The sequence below is a fragment of the Rhagoletis pomonella genome, unplaced genomic scaffold, assembly GCF_013731165.1.
Source record: "Rhagoletis pomonella isolate Grant_MI unplaced genomic scaffold, Rhpom_1.0 Rhpom_scaffold_00005, whole genome shotgun sequence".
In the NCBI taxonomy this organism is placed as follows: domain Eukaryota; kingdom Metazoa; phylum Arthropoda; class Insecta; order Diptera; family Tephritidae; genus Rhagoletis; species Rhagoletis pomonella.
Genome location: NW_023458559.1, coordinates 1,461,950 through 1,484,055, shown reverse-complemented (window position 1 = coordinate 1,484,055; position 22,106 = coordinate 1,461,950). Strand labels below are relative to the sequence as shown.

At 39.2% G+C, this 22,106-nt stretch overlaps 1 protein-coding gene across 1 annotated transcript in view; it reads left to right on the top strand.

The window, feature by feature from the left end:
* LOC118739733 (lachesin-like) overlaps positions 1 to 22,106 on the top strand; it is a gene marked incomplete at its 5' end in the record, with an annotated part of 96,504 nt that overhangs the window by 2,720 nt on the left and 71,678 nt on the right. The window contains 1 exon segment of the mRNA XM_036471244.1: positions 8,781 to 9,119. Within this exon segment, the coding sequence (XP_036327137.1) occupies positions 8,781 to 9,119 (339 nt within the window).

The window sequence follows — 22,106 nt, the reverse complement described above, 5'->3', positions numbered from 1 at the left end:
TGACATTCCCCTTCGGCGGCGGTACGTAATGATCGGGAAATGTGGTTCCACTGCTCGCGTATGTCAGATTGTTGAAGAGTGCTCTCAGAGAGCAGGTCTGTGAGTCGAGGCGGGTGCGTATCTTAGCTACAACAAGATAGTGGTCCGAGTCGATGTTTGTCCCTCGGAGTGTACGTACGACTGAAACGCCTTCCGCACGCATGCCTTCCGTCTATCACAATATGATCGATTTGGTTTCTCGTTTTTCGATCTGGAGACAGCCATGTAGCTTGGTGGATGTTCTTATGCAGGACCCTAGTACTAAATATTACCATGTTTCGTGCCCCGGCTAAATCAATCAGCCTCCGTCCGTTATCGGACGTTTCGTCATGGACGCAGATGAGCGAGATGTTGAAGAATCTAGCTTTGATGAGGACTTTGGCTGTACGTTCTTCCCCCGGGGTGAACGCCAGTACTGGGCGACGAAGTCTCTATCTTGCCACGAATCCAACACCGAATTTGCGCACCTTTACGTGCCAACTGTAGCAGACGTCGCAAGGCTTTACACTTACTTTTCCTTGCCCCGTCCATCGCCATTTCTTGGATGGCGGTGATGTCAGCCTTTGTCTTCCCGAGAACATCAACCAGCCGGGCAGAGGCACCTTCCCCATTAAGGGTCCGGATATTCAAGGTGCATACCCTTAAATCATAGTCCTTTACACGTTTGCCGTGGTCGTCATCAAAAAAATTGGGTCTCATCCGAGGCTGCTTGTTCTTTTTCATTGGGCGGGGTTTTAACGTGGCGAGACCCAAGCCCAGCGCACGCGCACTACCTAGAAGGTGATATACCCATTGCCCGTATTTAGCTTCGTTGGGACATATCTCCATCGGTCCCTGCTGGATATTTGTTGAATTTGTTTTACTCGGTTTCATATGTGTTTTTTATGTATTCCCGGATTTGAACGAATCCAGCTAAGGGCCGTGGTTGAGTCGGACCAAATGAAGGTTTGCATTGCCAGGTGGTTAAGAGACTCCTGCACTTTATTAGTAAGCTTCGCAGCTAACAATGCCCCATTTAACTCCAGACAAGGTATGGCTATTTTATTCAGCGGCGCAACCCTGCTTTTGGCCGTTAATATCGACACCTTCACTGATTGGTCGGCAGTAATGACGCGGAGATATGTTATCGCCGCATAAGTAAGCGCTGATGCATCCGCGAAAACGTGGAGTTGATACGAAATAGCGTTTGGCGCAGTATGCACCCATCTCGGCATTTTAATGGCTTCTACTTCTCGTAGCTCCTTTCTAGAATTTCTCCACTGCCTCTGATAAGGTTCTGGAATGACATCGTCTCAGCTGCACCCAGTGATCCACAATTGCTTTATCTATTATAACAATAGGTGTGAGCCAGCCATTGGGTCATATATCTTAGCAACATCCGTGAGTTGTTGACGCTTGGTAATAGGGCCAGATAGATCTGATAGATGACTCATTGGACGAGGCAATCCAATAAAGACCCAATGCTTTCACTTCCTGATGTTGATCAAAGTTACATCTATGTTCGTCATCAATTTGTTCACCTTCAATGCTTTAGTACCTGGGATACCTGTGGGAAAGAATCGCCTTCATTTTTGGCCAACGAGTGGAGAACTTTTATTGTAATATATGGTACACAGTTTAGGCCATAATTTACTGTAAGTAGACGATAAACCGTCGGAACCCCCATCTCGTTTAACCATACAATTCGCTGCAAGTCAGTGTCCTGAGGGTCAACCAATATTTGGCGATAGCACTTCTCAATATCTGCCATAAACCCTATACGGTAAGTACGCTACTTCAGGATAACCGACGCCAGGTCATTTTGCAGTTTAGGGCCTACATGCAAGCAATCATTCAACAACACTCCCAACTTATTCCGATACGCTGCTTTGAAAACTGTCCTCATCTTCGTAGTAGAACTAGATTCTTTTTAAACTCCATGATGGGGTATGTTGCGAAATTGTTGCGGTTCACACCGTTCGGAGACAGGCTCCATGTGTCCGAGGCGGAGGTACTCATCCATAAACGATTCATAAAGTTGTTTCGATGTCCAATCCATTTCTAAGCGTTTTCATTGGTAATTGAACGCGTCCCGATTTGAATTCTTTAGTTTATTTAAATCGACTCCATTTTTAAAGTATATCTTACGATGTAGCGATCGCAACTGGAACGCTTAACCCAGAATTTACTATTTGTGCTCCCCCGACTCCAGTAACCGGTCCTCAATTGCTGAGCAGCGAATTCGCTGATAAATGTGGCTTGGGAGCCGCTATCAAAAAGAGCTCTGAGTGTGAAGGCGTGACCAGAAGGAGAAACAACACTGGGCGGTGGCAAGTAGTGTTGACGATAGTGAATGCTTTTGTGTTGATGTATACGTAATGGGTGTAGCATCATGTGGTGCTTTGAGTTACATCGCTTGCATGAGAACGAAGACGGACATCTGTTTTGCAAGTGATCGCTCTTTGGGCAATACTTGCATAGACCCTTTGCCATAACTGTTTGTAATCTATGAGGTGGAGATTGGGTCTTAAATTCTCAGCAAAACATCACGGGTATGGTAGATAATTTGCGTGATGGCAGCAGATGGATTGATGGCGCATTGGCTTAGGACCGTTGTCCTTCGTCTTCTGATTTTCAGCTGCTTCTAAACCCACAATCAGTGGCGGATACACAGGGGGTGGGGGTGGGTTTGGGGGTTAAATCCCTCCCCCCTCAAGTCAAAGAATAATATTTCACTAATATGGATCTAGAAAAAAAGCTCTTTAGAAGAAAGTATGCGTAATAAAGTTTCAAACACGAATTTTTAAAATCATATGTTCCATTTTTCGCTTTATTTATAAAACATTTTGATAATTTTAAACACATTAAATTTTTCTTTTTACTTATAAATCAATGAAACCAAGAATTTTCAAACTTTTCGGGGTTTTTTGAAAAATTCTTCTAGAACTTCGTCAACTGAAAAATTAATATCTTTGTGAATATTCATAGATGCTAGACCATTGAGCCTTTCTTGACATGTATTTCTCAAGTAGGTTTTAATTCGTTTCAGGCATGAAAAGCTTCGTTCAGGTGTGGCTATTGAAACGGGCAAAAGGGCCAATATACGTAAGATCTTAAAAACATTCCCAAAAGACGTTGCATTAGCCACTTGTAATGCTTCGAGAGCATTTCGAAAATGTTCGTGTGAAACTCGTTTTTTCCACATTTTTACCTCCAGAAGAAAGTTTTGTTTCGAGCAGTTGATTACTTTTTCATAGAAAGCAAACAGTTCTTCAATTTTTTTTTTCGTTAAAATCATACTTTGGAAACAAAACACTAAAATTATTTAAAACTGATTTATGATTTAGAAGCCGGCTTTTCAAAAGAGTAATATATGTATCAAGGAAGGGAATGTAAAAAGTAATGCGATAGTATGCCTCGGCGTCTCCGGTTTTCACATTAAAGCGCTTCTTTTGGTGACTGCTGTATCGCGGTAATTTGATTTCTGTACCTAGGTTGGTGCATACTTCTTCTACGTGTTCGAAAAGCAAATGAAAGTTTTTTTCTGCATCTTGTCGCATTTCTTCAAATTCCTTTAAAGCGTCGTCGGCTAAGCTCATTGCTTCTGCAAGATCTTCATCAGGTACTTGTAATTGCCGGCTAGCAAAGCATCAACAATTTATAAAAAAGCAAATGCTTGGCTGTTGTCGCTGTGCTAACAGTTTTTCAAACCCTAATAATTTCTATAGATATTCGCACGATACAAATAATTTTTACGGTATTTTCCCCGTGACAAATAAAAAGTTTTTGACAACCGGAAGGAATACAACTTCGAAAGTCTTTTTTAAACGATTTTTCATTTTGCTACATTAGAGCCGTTGCCGAGAAACTTATGGATACATATACATATACACAAAAATTGCTCGTTTAAGAAAATTTCCCGCAAAACCCCCCTATCAGAAAATTTCGGATCCGCCGCTGCCCACAATACACTTTTCCAAGAACTGTACTAATACTTTGTATATTGGGATGTGGTTGGCAGAGTCTAGGGACAACTCCCATTGCTTAAGAGTTTCTGTATATAGCTTTTCGGTGATCAGATACACAAGTCAGTCATTCCTATTTCTCCGTGGGTCTAGCAAGCTGCGTCAGTGCACGCTCTCCATAAGTTTGGTATTGCTGTTGACTATTCAGCTGACGCACTATGAAGTTTCACGATGTTGTGCAAGTAGGCGCACATAAGTCGTATTTTTCTTTGCTGAAGTATATCCCAGGCAACTTTGAAATTGTTGTCTATAACTAGCAAATTTCCGAGGAGCACTTTGGCGTCTCCCGATAGGCAGCCTTTCAGGTCACGTAATTAATAACACAGGTAGAGAACATGTCCTTGAAAGATTAGCATGTTGCAAAGGTTCCGTCGATGGACTTGGTAACTGATTATAAAGTGCGTATTCGAACTCCCCTAAGGACTCACAATAGGCGCCTTCGATATCTGCAAAATCGCTATCGTCCAACTGTGTCTTAGATGCGGTGTCGTTCGATGCTATGGCTAATTGCAAAGATCCCTCGTGTGCCGCGGTAAATTTGGCAGGAAAGTCATCTAGGAATCGTTTACGAGCAATCAAATAACCCCACGTTTGTTTCTACTTCGCGGTTTTTCGTGTGTTTGCCGAAAAGTTAATAATGAGCTTCTTCTTTATCGCCTTCCATGCTGGTGCAATTGCACTTAGTTTGCTTGTTATGGATACCCACGTACTTCTCACGTGGCGTTTTAGCAAAAACGGGTTGCAGCTCATTGATCGCAAAACCAGTACGAGCAGTTGAGTGTTTCGTACAATATTGTGACGTGTCCCCGAAAGGGAAGCCAAAATTTTAAAGTTGCAAACAAAAATGAAACGCCCTCAAAATTGGATCCAATATTCTTTAGTTTATTCCTTTTTTAAAGTGTAGTTTGCTGTAGGAAACCGACTTACTTTCCCAGACGTCGATGAAACGAATAAGGAATAGACAACAAAAGCTTTATTGAAGTGACAGCTCGGTGGTGTGTGTCAGTCGTTTGATTTCACAGCATGTAGCTGTCTGTATGGTACAACGGCGCAGAACTGTGTTGCTGTGTTTTCATGTAGTATAAAGAGGGTTACATTCTAACAATCACTGTAATTAAAATGTTTTAGAATGTCTTCTATCTCCTCATGCGATGCGCGTAAACATTGCCACCTGAACACATATTAACTTTTTTAATCATATCGAAACTGAGTTTTTAATACATGCATACTAGCGTGGGCCGAAAGTTCGCTTTTTTAGAATTTTGATTGGTAATAGCAAAAATATGGTTCATTAAAAATAATATGGTTCATAAATAATAATCTGTGTGAAAGATGACAAGTTTTGTTCAATAACTTAGGCTCGCCCGAGTGCATCAAAGTTCAATATGCTGAAAAAATAAAAATTAATAAATACATCAATTAAAACATTTTTTTTACTAAAATTTCAGGTATTTTCGAAAGTATTAGTCCTACATAATTTGGTATATGGAACTTTTTTGTAGGGAATCGAAGTAAGCTAAGAACATTTTTTTTCAGTACTTGAACGTTGGTGGACTTGGGCGAGCCTAAAATATTGACCAAAAATTGTCATCTTTCACATAGATTATTTTTAGAGCATAATGAACCATATTTTTGCTATTACCAATCAAAATTCTAAAACAGCGGATTTTCGGCCCACGCTACATACGTATGTATTATATTGTATAAGGGAAAAAGCTAAAAATCCTTCAAAAAATTTCGTGAAAAGCTGGATTTCCTGTTTCCCGAAATTTCTCATTTCCTGCCGCTAAATGGACTTCGGAAAAGCCAGATTATTCGGGAAAAGGGCTAAATTCCCCGCGGGAGATAATCCTGAATATGTACGCTCCTCAGAGGTGAAAATCGTACGATAGATGCTGACTTCAATGCACATTGGTCTAGTCTGATACACACATAACGTGCTATGACCGTGACCTATGCTGATGTTGGCATTTTCCCATAATCATATCTATAGATAAACTTGCTTATTTTTCTTCCCTCGAACACCGAACCTACTTCCAAAAAGCTGATTGCGGAAGTTACTGAAAGCACCTACGCTATCCTTCCCACACCAACCGACGTTAATAAAGGTGAGTATAAGTTCCGCAAATTTGTATCAGCTGCAGCAGCCTTTTTCATTACTACTGGATATATCTCGGAAACCCGTCCGAACTTTTCAGCTGAAGCAGCTGTCCTAGCAGATGAGCGTGACAGCCTTCGCCAAGCCCATCCCCGAAATCCCTGCATCAAAGATCTCAACACGAAAATTCAGCAACTAAATAGTAAACCGCCATCAATGGAAGAAGTGGGATGACCGTCTGAAGTTTTGTAACTTAACCGCTGGTGTGAGTAAGCTTTGGGCAACCGTGAGACCAATGTCCTAACCCACGAAGAGCGACGATAGAATGGTAATATCTTTCGGCGACCCCGCTGCGTCGGACCCGGAGCGATGCGCGAGTTATTTTAATCGAGAGTTCACGCTGCATCCTTCTGTGGACAAAGCCAAATGTCGAGTGACCAGCAGAATGCACAAACAGCCAACACCCAGTGCGCCTCTTGCTTTCACCAACGGTGAGGTTCAGGTAGCCAAGAGGAAGACGAAAGCCTTTGAATCTATTGGATCCGAAGGAATTTTCATGCTATTGCTGAAAATATGGGTCCTGCGGAAGTAGACTACCTCACCAAGGTTTTAAATTTGTCCACTCTCATTGTTCCAGACATCTGGGAAATGGAAAGAGTTATCCCAATGCTTAAACCGAGGAAACCGGTCAACAAGGCAGAGTTTTATCGTCCGATAACTCTCCTTTCCCCGGTAGCGACGCTACTTGAGGCCGCGCTCCTCCCTCACTTGGTTGTTAATTTTGCACCCGGTGTACACTGCATTTTCTCAAAATAACTGAGTCCAGAAGTCGGGTTCCAACTTTTGCTATCATTAAAACTTCATCACCAAAAAATTCTAAATGAATTTTAGCAATTTTTGCGATTCTATCTTAAAACCCCAACTCTAAAACTCTCTATTTTTGATTAATTTTGTGGGAGATTTTAGCGATGAACAAAATGAACCGGATAAAGTGAGTGAACTGTTCTGACAGCTCATATAGCTAAAATTGTGATTCCAGCCTATTTTGCATCGCTAAAAATCGCTATATATGTCGGCCGCTGTGGTGTAGTGGTAAGCAGTGCTCGCTTTCACTCACCAGCACCTGGGTTCAAGCCCTGGTCAAAGCAACATCGCAAAAAATTTAGAAAAAGGTTTTTCTTAACAGCGGTCGTCCCTCGACAGGCAATGGCAAAGCTCCGAGTGTATTTCTGCCATGTAAAACAGCTTCTCATAAAAATACAATCGCCGTTCGGAGTCGGCGTAAAACTGTAGGTCCCTCCGCTTTGTGTGACAATATCAAGGCGCACGCCACAAGTTGGAGGAGATGCTCGGCCAAACACTAACATATGTGTAAGCGCCAATCTATTGTTATTATTATTAAAAATCGCTATTTTTCACTTAAATAAGTTAAAAATTGGCGAATAGAAAAATTACTGCTAAAGAAATTTACCAACAAATCACAGCAAATTTTTCTATTGCTGTTAGTTTAAACTACTCAACTATATAGAAAAAACTTTGTAATCAATAGGAAAAATGGAAAAGAGCAACGGATGAGTGACCAAAGAACAAAAGTTAATGCTATAAAATATTTTGAGCTTAATTGAAAAAAGAAAAATTTAGATGGTTTATTAAATCGATTAATTGTAGCTATTTTGAAGTTCTTAAACTAAAAACAAATATATAGACTACATGATGTCTGGTATATATGCCTTGAGCAGATATTCATATCATACTGTCATCATAAAACATTTAATTTTCACATAATTTTACTCCGATATTATTTATAATACAAATGCTAATGCTCCGCTGACCGCTGGTAACTTAATTGTCTTTGCGAATTTACTTACCGCGTTAATACGCATGTATTATTTGCAAATAACAATTTGCAAAATGTTAAACTTTACCGCATAAACGCAAAGTTAATTTTTTATTTGTAAATAACTACATAAGTCACGCAAATAAGAATTGACTAGTGGTATTATTTGCAAATAAGCGCAAGACGTTGCTATTCACATGGTCATCTCTTTATCTTTCTATAAACAAGACGTTGGCATTTTTAGCTTTTTTTTTTTGATGTTCATGTATCAAGTTTTCAGTCATATGAACAGTGAGTTAAGTGTTTGCAAATTATTTTTATTCGCAAATAGCTAACGTATAAACGTTGTATATATTTCCATTATTTCCACAGTATGATTATTTCTCAATTGAAATATAAACAAATTTTGACAGTTGCAGTTGCTGCACAGCGCCACTTTCGGCCGGATAAAGTACTAAAATTTGGGCTGGGCAATTTTTAGCGGCAGGGAGGACAGAATCGAAATTTTGGATATCGCCAAAAATTCGGATAAAATTTTAGCTTTAGCATGTTAGCATATGTTAGCATTTTAGAGATAGCGAAAGTTGGAATCCGGCCCCTCCCCTTACTTTTTTGTTGTTGTATTACAAACTATCAGAGTTTTTGCTTGATTTAAGTGAGGAGATCCCAATGTGAGCAAATCTCCTTTTAGACAAAATTGTCAGTTAGGCGGTTTTTCACTTTAAACGACAACATATTTAAAACATGAAATGGTCCCTTCAGTATATTACTGATACATTATTTCTATTATATTTGATTCTAGCGTCTCACACCGAAGGGCTCTTTACCATCGCAGATCACGACTCCCCCACAGTTACGCCGAAATTTCTATCACGTGGACATTTATATAAAGTGATTGTTGGTGAAACTATAGAACTACCATGTAAAGTCCAAAACCTTGGATCATTTGTTTTATTATGGCGAAAAGGTTCTTCTGTTTTAACTGCAGGACATTTGAAGATTACAAGAGATCAAAGATTTAAAATTGTTGGCGACTACGATTTGCAAATAGCAAATGTTAAAACCCAGGATGCTGGCGACTATATATGTCAACTTGGTGATCAAGAAAATCGGGATCAGGTTCATACGGTCGAGATTTTAGGTATGTATGGATGCTATTCAGAATTTATTTCATATGAAGTTATTTAAATCAAAAATCGGTGGAAAAATTCTATAACCAGTTAGCGATAATTTTCGCTTTTACAACTTTCCGACATTCATAACACACATCGACAAATTACAGTAAAATTGTGATATGGAGCTACAATTTCACGCTGGGTATTTTCAGTGATAAAAATTTACCCAAACGTTCTTTTATTTAATTTCATTTATTAATCAATGCATTAGTACAGTGATATTTATAAATATCTTGTGAAACAGTAATCTATATACATATATATACATATATATGAGTCAATAAAAGTAAAAAGGAGTGGGGTAAACAAAATTGGCACAGGTATTAGGTTGAAAAAACTTAGAATATGAAACTTTGTACCATAACTATAGCTATATAATTACATGTATATACATATATACATATGTAGAGGGCTCATCTCAGAGTAACAAGTATAAAAGTTAAGACTAACTAGCGAAAGTATGAATAAAAAGTCTTAAGGTTGCTTTTATTTAAAGTATTACGGATAGTGGCTGGAATAGTGTTCCATATACGAATAGCGTTGACAAAAAATAGCCTTTCAGAGCTGAGATAGTTGTAGCCAGGGATAATTAGGTCATTTATGCGCGTTGATTTTGGAAATATTAATTTTTCATACAGGTAGCAAGGAGTTTTATCCATCATAAGACGAAATAGGAATACACAATTTCTAGCTTTCAAGTAATCAGTGATTTCACAGCCCAGCAGGGGTATACTCAAATTTTGCTATACCAAACAGGGTTGTTGAGAATATTATTCCGAAATAAAAGTGTTTTCCGGATAATAAACAAACCGCTTATCCAAATTAAACAAGTTTTTTATCAAATGAAAGAAGACTTAAATAGCTTTAAAACTGAAATTTCTAAACGAGGAAAGCCACATATTGAAAAATATTTCAACAAAAAATGTTAATTAATTACCATAGAACAAACCTTGTGTCAGGTATATGCATTTCTTTAGTATTAAATTATAAAAAAACATATAAATAAAGGTATTTCGTTATTTCTGTTTAAAAGCTAATTCAGTCCTCTTTCATATAATATATATAATTTGTTTAATTTGGACAGGCCGTTTGTTTATTATCCGGAAAGGACTTTTATTTTGGAATATTATTCGTAACAACGCTGATACCAATTTCATACCTTTTACTTCAATTTTGTTTGACTAAAACGAGTAAAAGGTCTGAAATTTTAAGAAGAAGGAATTGTTTATTTTTATTAATATTGCCCATTATCGGAAGTATTGCCCGTATTGGAAGTTTCCAACTGATATCAATTGGTGTAAAAGAGGCAGACATTCTTAAGTTCCTCAAATTATAATACAACTTTCCAACAAAAGAGTTTATATGATCAACACACGTAAGTCTAGTTAGTATTGTCGCACTTGGTCAGATCCATATATTAATAACGAAAGGTTTTATTTTGTTATTTTTTTTTAACTTATTATTTTATTCAGTTCTGTGCATCCCTCAAACCGGCAACTTTGAAATAGTGATCAGAAATGGTTGGGAATTTTTTTCTGGCATAACTTGGGCATAATAAACTACATGTCGTCATCTATATACCATTTTGTCGCTTCGTTTGACTTCCAGGTGAGATAAACGAAACCGTCCCTCCAGGCACTCATGTCGGTTAAAGCAAAAAATATGAACAGATAGAAATTTTATTAAGTACCAACGGTTTTATTCCAAAAAGTTTAGCAGTGCAATGGAATCTAGAAAAATGTATTACTTTTTTGAGTGCTATTCCAAAAAGCAATTTTTTGCCGCAGATCAAATAAATATAAATTGCATACTTTTTACAAAATTTGCACCATTTTTTGCCACTTTCTCGAGCCATTTAGGAAGTTGATTGTTACCATTGAAAAGAACGTCATCAACATGATATACAGATTTTCTGCCAACACTCAGAGCAGCAGGTTGCGATTCATCTTGTGGAGGAGAAGGTTGACTTGTTGAAGATGGGCCACCAACCGAACGCGTTTGAGTGTAGCTCACAAGACCAGCAGCGATCTGTTCTCGGAATTCAGGTATCAATGAAATGATAAAAACGGCGGTCATTGCGTCCATCCCCATCTCGGAACGACGGGAATCTTTTTGTGACTTCAAGCCGTTTCAATGGCATCGTTTTGCGAATGGGTTCGAATACATTCTTCATTAACTAGCTTTCTAAATTCGGGGGGGCGTTAAACCGACATGTATAAATGAATGCCGATTTACTGCCAGATATCATCGACATTCACATTGAATCTCAAGTTTATATCCTGATTAAGTTAGAGCATACCGGTTCGTCTCTTAAACAATCATTTCAATTATTTCTTTAGGGAAAAAATATAGAAATAATTGCGCCGGTCTTGAGAGCGTTTTTGTGTGCTCAGGTAAGCCACGAAATGCCACCTCATTTATATGAAGTTTAAGGTTTGTTTTGCACCAGATGACTTTGCTGAGTTCAGCGGAATCTCTGTTTATTTATTTAATGTCTGCAATAAAAAATCCATACGATCAGTACGTAAAATCAATTTTCCAAAGATGTGAGAGAAACTCTTACTGCCATCAAACCACCATTGGTTGGTACAACTGCTGGATCGGTAGCTTCGGCTATACTACTAGTCTCCACAGAATCCATAAATTCAAGAATTTCTTCGGCTGATAACTTCGACAATTTCTCACGCGACATCATGGAACGATTTGCATATATTGTTATTTAGACACTTTATGAAAAACTGGTGAAAAATGTATAAAAAGTATTTGCATAACTAAAACGCAATAGAAAAATGCGACGCGTAAAAAAATTCGCGACGAACGACAAGAGTGCCTTGAGGCACACTTAGATTTTTTGCTATAGAACATAAAATCCAACTATTTTCAACACCGTAGATATAAAATCGTAAAGCTTATGACTGAAACTTTACGGGTATAAAATTCTTGAGTTAAAAGAACGTTGAAAATCAGAAATTTTATAATACGAAAACAGGACCTTCTCCTCCACCTGTTCGCAAAAAACGGATTACAGAGGACAAACGGCCCGTCGGATTACATTCTAATTTGAGAAAGAAATGTCATCAAACATATGATCAAGAGCGTTGAACTCACTTGCGTAATGAAAAATTACATCTTCATATGCAAAAGGTGATTTTTGTGATCCTTGCCTTGAGGCACTCTTACCGGTTAGAGGGATATATGTTTGAAAGTTCGCAGTTTGGGTTTTAATAAAGTCAAATCTTACAAGAGTGACACGTGTTAGAACCTTTTTCTTATTTTTTCTATTCTAGCGATACAGGAAGTATAAGTCGATCTACGATTATTCATCGATTATTTATTTATGTCTTCGTATAAACAACAGATTCTCCTATTTTTTTGAGATTTAAGTTTCTTAAACTAAAAAAGTAATTTAGTTTCAATTTTATAGTTATTAAAAACAAATACCAAGCTTACAATCGTAGGTATCGTAATATAGACTTATTTTGGAAAACATGAAATGGTATGAATTCACATCTATATCCAGAATACATACTCGTATGTATGTATGTTCAAGTTAGGTTTTCTTTTAGTTAATTAGTTTCTCACAGTGATGTTAAAATTTATGTTTTTCAAGTGGTGATTTGCTTGACCTTATTTTGTCGGTCCAAACAGGAATCTCGATTTACTGTTGTTGGGTAGCTCGTTTCCAATGGGATGGTGACAAGAAAGTGGCAGACTTACGTTTTGATGATTTTGGGATAATCGGCGAATGGGGGTCCAATTGCTGTCAAATGAATAGACCAGGTTTTGCATTCACAACTTCTTTATTTTCCCCTGCACAATTTGGTTGGGGATTCGCCGGAAGAAATGTGACGGAACCCTTTGCCTTTGACTGAACCAGATACAAGATAAAAAAAAACTGCAAACGAATAGCACGATTAAATTCTGTTACCGCCTCGAACACTTTGCACACTTACGGCTTTTTACTGATAGCCTTTTTCCTTATGTTTGGGCTCAGTCGATTTCCCTTTATTAGATATGGGTGAATATCGACTAACTGAATGTCGCCAGCTTTTAACCCAGTTTAATTATTTGGTTAAGATTACTTCCGTTCTTGCGAGGGCTGATGCGTGTGGTTCGCTCCGTGTCCAATTCGGGAAAGGAAGAATATTTCCTTAGCCTCGTGGTATGTGACCACCGATTCTTTTATCGTGTGTAAGTGTGGGCGTTTCCCTATTGTCACTGTCAATTCGTGCCTATGCCGATATGATGGTTCGTGTCTTGGATAACATTGGTTACATACATTCATCTGGCAATCCCCCCCATTTTGAAGTTTAGCTTTGACAGTTTTGTTATGTTTACATTTCTTATAATCGTTCTTATGTCTATTATTTGGGCAATAAAAATAATAGATCATTATCCCCCTCTCATCTTCAGCGACACGTTAACAAAAAAAAAATGTGGAGCGTTTAGTAGGGATATGAGAATGGTGGTTAGAATGCAATTCACGGGCTGTGGTTTGATCGACGTTAGACCTTACATCGAAATCGTTCCACATGATCTTCATCAACCCCATCCTGACTCGTTCAGTTCGCCTTTAAGCGCATATGTATGTATGTACAAATGCTCCGTCTTTCGTATTTAGTTTCAGTACGCATTACATAAGCTACGGTAGATGAAAGGCATTGGTAAATGATTTGGTTATGAAACTTTTCTTATTTGCTTTGATCGATTTACTAGCAATGTACTGAGGATATAATATAACAAAACTATGGATATAACAAAACTAAACTTAATTAATTTATTCCAGCCGGGTACCCTGTAATAAGGCAGGATCAATGGAGTCTGGAGGCCCGCCATATATTCATCGAAATTCTTGAGAAGGCGAATGTACTGAATGAGTTAGCGTGTTGTAATTAAATCGGCGGAATAATTGCCAAGCACTCGGTGTTTAGCATCGATCAGTTCATATGAGTTCGAACCAAGTTTCCGTGAAACATAGGCTCTAATTTTTTGGTGGGGCTAGTTTTTGTGCATAGCCCTCTCCGGCCACGGACAGTTTAGGATTGGGAATGAACACTTCCGAGCCTATCTCGAAATGGCGTTCTCTTTTGCGGGTCAATGCCCGTTGTGCGGTTTGTTGATATTGTGCGAACTGTCTGTCTCGAATTTCATCAGCCAGAACTTTACGTTGTTCCACCTCCTGGGTATGGTATGGATTTACATCCAATAGTAATTTATATTCGTTTCCATCTTTCACATATTCACGACCGGTGTGCAGAAAATATGGCGTGTAGCCCGTGGCTGAATGCACTGAAGTGTTAATATCATGAATAACACGAGAAAGATGGTTTTCCCAAAAGGAATGTTCAAGAAGATCAGCCATGTGAGCACGTAATCCAAGTTTAATGCTTTTGTTTGTCGCCTCTACCTGATTGGCTTGTGGATGGTACAAAGGCGTTTTCAGGTGTTTGATGTTATAATCGGCGCAAAGCTTTGCGAAAGTTTGACTGATGAATTGAGTACCATTATCTGATATAATGAGTTCGGGGCAGCCATTCACCGTGAATATATGTCGAAGATAATTGACTACGGATATGGCGTTTGCATTTTTCATGGGCTGCGCCCAGACATATCGCGAGTAACAGTCGATGGCTACGAAGATCCATTGGTTACAATTTTTAGAGATGGGCAGCTTACCGACGAAGTCAATCGATAATTGCCTACCCGGTCGTTTTGGTTCTCTATATTCGCCGTGAGGTGTTTTGGTGCTCTCATTACTTGGTTTAATGCGGTGGCATAGTTCACATTGCCGAACGTACTGGTAAACGGACTCATACATGTTTGGCCAGTAATAGCGTTGTGAGATACGTCTGTAAGTTTTCCAAACACCCTGATGCGAATGTTGGTTGTGGTTTTCATCGAGAACTTTGGCTCTATCAGAAGATGGTACACAAAGTGTCCACAGTATTTCCGCACTTTGATTGGAAAATTTCAATCGATGGTATAGAAGGTTGTTTTCGATTTTGTATCTATCTAATGGTTGTTTTGAGGCCATGGCATGCATTTTGTTGTACCATTTATCGCCAGTATTTGGGTCAATGTTAATCACGGACGTGATTGGGGAAAGATTCACGTGAAAATCACTCGGAAGGTCAATTGGGTTTCTGCGAACGATGTTGAGAAGAGCAAAAGAACGAGATAAGGCGTCAGGAAGTTCCAAATGTTTTCCTGGTTTATGAATAATTTTGAGTTCGTATGGTGATAATCGGATCGCCCAACGACATAAGCGACCAGTTGGATCTTTGAGAGTTTTTAGCCAGCGTAACGCTGCATGATCCGTTACCACAACCAATTCACGACCCTCAAAATATGGACGAAACTTTTCGACCGCTAAGAGAACGGCTAGGCATTCCCGTTCGGATGCTGTGTAATTTTGTTCGGCTTTCGAGAATTTCTTTGAAAAATACTGAACCACCCGTTCATTCCCATCATGTTCTTGTACTAGAACAGCTCCCGCCGCGATCAGCGAGGCATCGGTATAAACCTTGAATGGTTTTGAATAATCTGCCATAGTCAGAACGGGAGTAGTAGTTAAATACTCTTTGAGTTTGAGAAAGGCTTGTTCAGCAGCGGTATTCCATTCAATGGGTCCCTTTCGGTTTCCTTTATACAATTCACAAAGGGGAGCTGTGATCTCCGAGAAATTTGGAATAAATTTACGGTACCAGCCTGCTGCACCAACAAACCGTCTGACTTCTTTTGCCGTTTTGGGCCGTGCGAATTCAACAATAGCTCGAATACGAGATGGATTCGCAGATAGACCCTCTTGAGACAAAACGTAACCCAGGAATTCCAATCGTTTACAGCAAAAATTCGATTTGGATGTTGAGATGGTTAAGCCGGCCCCAGCCAAAAGTTTTGCAACAATAGCCAATATCTTAACGTGTTCTTCAAACGTCGAAGTGCAAATTATGAAATCATCCACGTATGCGAATGCATGTGGAACTAAATCCCGGAAAATTTTATCAATGAGAATGGCTAATGTGGCGGGTGAATTTCTCAACCCCATCGTCATGCGACGAAAAGCGTAAAGCCTGTTCCCGAATGCAAATGCTGTTTTCAGTTGGCTCGATTTTGCCAAGGGAATTTGAAAGAAAGCTTGAGACAGATCAATACTGGTTAGGTATTTTGCTGACTTTAGTCGTGCTAAAATCTGGTTAGTATCCGTAATTGGATAGGCATTTGGAACGGTGATTTTATTCAATTCTCTTGCGTCCAAGCATACGCGACAAGTTCCGTCTTTCTTTTTTACAGCCAGAATTGGTGACCGCCAAGGACTTTCTTCGATGGTCATAATGATGTCACGACTACGCATTTTGTCCAGTTCGGCTTGAACTTGTTCAGCCACGTATGGCGATACTGGATACTGGCGTTTCATGACGGGTTTTGCATCACCTGTGTCAATTACGTGTTCGATCTGATTAGTGACATTTAAGGGACCAGACACAGGAGTTGGATTAAAAAGTTTGAGAACGGCGTCCAACATTTGTCTTTGTTCTGGAGTGAGATTATGTGGAAGGCTGACGCTGGTCATTTTTGGTGTATCTATGTCACCGTCTAAACCGAGTGTGGAAGCGTCAATTGGCTCCAGATCACTACTCATAGAAGATAACTGAGCTGGTTCTTTCCCACTCCATTGGTTACAAAAATTAATAAATTCATCCGCCGTAACCATTTCAACTTTCGCGGATGCAACCTCTTCCGTATCACCTTTGGCTGTATTTTTTAAAAATCGCTCCACTTTTTCTTGGTTCTGCACCAGTTCGAAAAAGAAGGCCTCAAGGAATGTCCGTCCCATAATTGGGTGTTTCAGTGAGATCGGAACGACAATGGTTGGCACAATTCGGGTAAGACTACCGACCGTGTATAATACATTCACTTTACCAATGGCCTTAAAAGAGATCGAATTATCGGCAAGACCAATGGATGTTTTGGTAGGTTGCAACTGTCCCCATTTGTGCTTCTCATAAAACGTTTGTGATACGATTGTGACTTCGGCTCCCCCATCGAGTAAAACCGTATGAGAATGGTTGTTAACCATAACCGTGAGATAATCGCGACAATCGTTCGGAATGTTATAGGTCAAACATTTCTCTGAGATAAAGAAAACATCGCGGAGTCGTGGTTGGTTAACTTGATTAACCGCGTCTTGTTTGTGATTAGGGACTGGGGCTGAAGTAGGTTTGGTAATTGGTGGTGTTCGTTCAGAACATTTGGTTGATGGTTCTTTGCCATCCCTTTGAGTTTGATTATATTCGTTAAGAATCAGAGTAGAATTATTACTGAAATTCGGGACTGAAGATGTGTCGATTTGTAGAGGGACTTCGGTAGAATGAGGATTATTAGAGACAGTGGATTTAGAAAAAGTTATGGATTCTGAGTACGATGGGCCACTATTCCCAATCGACTCACTTATGCGTTTTTTGAACACGGGCATTGGTCCGACGTCACTCCCGGTCGTGTACATTTGTAGCATATCACCCGATTCGGTTGGGTTCGACACCTTTTGAAGTGATGACCCCACACGAGACATTTTGCACATCGTAAATTTTCGTCCCCCTCAACAGTGAGAAATGGGTCGACGATGGTTCCTGCTTTCGTATCATTCTCATTTCGATTTGTGTCATTTTTATAATCACCGACTTGTTTCGAATCCGTACGTTTCTGAGATGGTTTAAAGGGTTTCTTATGCTTGCCCACGTACGCACATTCCCTGTCATCTGAGTCGGATCCAGGGAACGAAGCGGTATATTCCGAATGTGACGAATCATCCGGCGAATCATGTAGTGCCGAAATTTCCCGTGGTTCTGATCGCTGTCTATCCGAACGGGTTCTTTCCGGACGGGATGTGGCAACAATGAACGAATGCGGTGCAATTCGCTGAGCGAACTCCCGCAATTGTTCTAACGTGTGGACTTGTCGAGTGTGGACGAGTTCACGAAGATGATCGGATAAGGTACCGATGATGATATCGAGGTGATCCCGTTCATCCAGGCCACAGGCATTACCCTGCAATTGGAATGTCAAGTCATCGATATGTTTCAACAGCGTTTGCGACCGTGGGTCGAATTTAATCTGCGCATATGACATTATTACTTGAGCCCGAGTATGTTTGTTGAGGAAACGAGCACGAAGTTTTGTGCAAAAATCCTGATAATCTCCGAACTTTCTCAGTTCGGTGAAATACCATTGTCGAGCGGCCCCCGTGAGTGTGGGTACCAAACGCGTAACCAATTCATGGTCGGGTACCCCGATCTTATATCGAAATGAGCCAATAATAGCCAAATAATCTTCAACCGATAGAAATTTTTCGTTTACGTGAACGCCATCGAATTGAGCACGTCCCATCCATGATGGTAAGCCTCTAAATTTCCTATCCATTGCATCCGCTTGGGCAGATTCGTCGAATATAGTGGCTTGATTTGGTCGTGACTGCGGTGGACCGGATAGCGAATAATTCGGATATAAATGAGATGGTTCATTAATTGGTTCTTGGGTATGAGACGTTCTAACACCACGGTAGGTATTGGTCATTTGAGTTTGTAAGGGTGACGGACCAACCAAAGAAACATGAGGAGGATCCACCGATGGTGGTATCCAGGTATGATTCAAGGTCGGTGGCATGGTTTGGTTAATGTCACGAACGTCAGGTATTGTTGGCTGCAAATGAATCCGATCACGGATCATTTGCTGTTGCATCTGTGTTTGTGTTCTCAACAACTCAGACACCATTACAGACAGTTGGTGCAATGAGGGTGTTGGTTCCGTTTCGCCTGACAATGAATTAGGAACTGCTGGTTGAGCATTTGAATTAACCGTACTAGTGGTCAGGGTATACCGTGGTTCAGTTGCCTGAACCGAAATCGGTATATACTGGTTTGAAATCGGATCCGGTCTAGTTAAGGGTAAACGTGGTGATGGAACAGTATTTTGAGCCAAACTCATTGTTCCCCGTTCATTATCAAACCCATGGAAAGTCGAGTTCAAACTTAATCGGGAATCGCACGTCGGGATTACCGTATTCGGTGAAGACATCCGAAGCTCACGAATCTTCGATTGAAACCTTCCGACCAGGTCCTCTTGGCGTGGAGCCGATTCAGGTTTTAACTTTAACCGAGCGGTTCGATAACAATAATGTATCATTTGATGAAGGCGACCCTGCGGTGTTAACGCCTCATTTGCATTCAGTTCTCGATATGCTCTCTCACATATTTCCAACTCATTCATTTGGTGTATGGCATGGGATTTTATCAACCATGGTTGGCCAACGTAAGCAGATATTTTACCATTGAGAGCGGTTATTTCGGTGTCGGTCCACTGAACTGGTGCTGGATATAGGTTATATATCTCACCTTCGATCTGTCGCTGTTCGTCTGTCAAATAGGTTGCATCGAGAATGGGAAACAATTCCATGTTGAAAGACTCAAATACAAAACTGTAAACTCAAATTATTAAAAATTCTACCAGTCCGTTCTAAAGTCCGTACTATTAACGTCTAGGTTATAAAAGGATGGTACTCGATTAAAATCAATACAGTATTTACTTCAGTTTATTATTTAATATTATTATTATTCTATTCTATGATAGTGTGTGAGCTAAATCGGCGAGAAAAAAAAAATCAATGTTCGTTTGGAACATGCAATTTCGAAATAAAATAATGCCGAACAAATCAATATCTATTTGAATATTACTCTTAGTATAACAAAAAAAATTCACGCTCAATTGGTTGTATGTCTCATGTGATTTTGGGTCCAAAATTTAATTTAAAATATTATACCGAACGTGGGCTGAGAATGGCGTTTAACGCACTAGCTCGAATCTTCTTATGGACCAAGTTGTTTGCTCCCGGGATGCAGCGAAGGCCTTGAATACTTAGGAGTATTACCTGTATCTCCTTCGGTCCCTTCTGTCGCCAACAAGGTACGCAACAAAGATCAAGACTATCCACCCCCGAATTTACCGGAAGACCAAATCAGACTGAGAATATTCAACCAGTTTGAGAATGTTAAGCGAAATTAATTTGATACGAATTTCAAATCTTATTGGTAATGAATACACGAAAAATAAAGAAAAATGAAAAGTTTGGTTCAATTAGTATTGACCGTGTTATCGGTTGCGTTACTGGCACTCATACCGAAAGACGAAAAGAGGAAAAAAATTATCGGTTCAAAAATCTTGACCGTCAATGTGTGGTGTTACTTGATTAAAAAAATTCAATTAACTTGCTTTTCAGAATTGGCGAACTGAACTGAACGAGAATGGTTATGACTGCTGATCAATGGTGTTCGCATCGCAAATCGATCACCATTCACCCCCTCGGAAATAAAAAATCAAAATATATACAAAAATTTTGATTGAAAACGAGCTCCAATAAAAATCAATTAAATCATGCCGTGTGAAGACTGAGGACGATAATGATTTACAGTGATTATGAATTCAAATAAAATTATTTGATTCAATCTCAATGACGATTTATAATAGCAGAATTTCTAAAAGAAAAAATTAATCAGAAATCGATTAAACTCGAATATGTATGGTTCACCGACGTACAATTTTGTGACCAACAAAATGAGAAAAACGACTAAAATATTTAAATTTTTCTTTAAATCTAATTTTATGATGTATTAAATTGATTCGATGATGAAATTGCTATTTTCCTTCAGATGAGCACGCGGTTATTTTATGCCGGGCTTAAGTGTGGTTATGTTCAACAAAAACTTATTCTTTTTCACCCGTTTAGTTGGGCGCCAATGGGTTTGTTAAAATATCCGCCACTGGCTTTTCCGTAGGACAATAATTTACAGAAATATTTCCATTAGCATACTGCTCGTATATAAAATGAAATCTAACGTCAATATGCTTTCATCTTTTGTTAAGCAATCCTGTTTTAATCAGTTGAATAGAGCTTTGACTATCTATATTTAGAATTATATGAGGCTTACAATTAATTAACTCATTCAACAGTGATTTCAAATACATAGTTTTTTTACAACAATCTGCCGTTGATATGTATTCGGCCTCAGTGGTTGACAAAGCGACTATTGGTTGTCATTTGAAACACCACGAAATGGGTTCGTTACAAAACATTACTACATAACCAGTCGTGCTTCTTCAAGTTTTTACATCATTTGCATAGTCAGTGTCACAATATGCCTTCAAAACTGATGTATTCTCAGATTTATTAAATGTAATACCCTTATCTAGAATTCCTACCAAGTACTTGAAGATTCTTCTTATTGCTATAACATCTCTATCCCTTGGTGCTTCTACCTTCCTGCTTGCTTCGTTTACAGCCTGTGCAATATCTGGTCTGGTTCTTGTAGACCAATACAGCAACCCGCCCTCACATTCTCTATAAGGAAAATTTATCTGTAGTGTGATGTCCATCTATTTTTCTTTATTTATATTACAAGGTATCACGGTACCCTGGAAACAATTTCAACCCACAAGTTGCTTCCCTTCGCCGATTCCTGTTGCTACTATTTCGGGGGACCTCGCTGAACATTTTCCAAAAAAAAAAATAGCAAAATACATCGGGCACTTTTTTTCTATGGTAACTTTTACAAATGTAAATATTACACAGGCCAACAAAACTTGGAAAAACACTTGGTTTCCGAAAATGTTAAAGCCGTTTTAGATAGACCTTTTTGTGTTGATTACGAATCTGTAAGTACAAGTTTTCCATCAGCTTTAGATTTTGGGGAAAACGTGGTCAAAGTATCAAAAAATCGCGTTTTTCGCAATATTTGAGAAGCCCTAGCAAAAAAACAAAAGGGGACGGAACCACTTGGGCTTAAATTAAAGATAGAAATCTCGGCTACTATCGCTTTAAAAATACCATTCGTGCACCTTGACTTGATGGTCACTTATAGCCATTTTTTTAATAGCAAAAACTTATTTTGGCGAAGTTTATT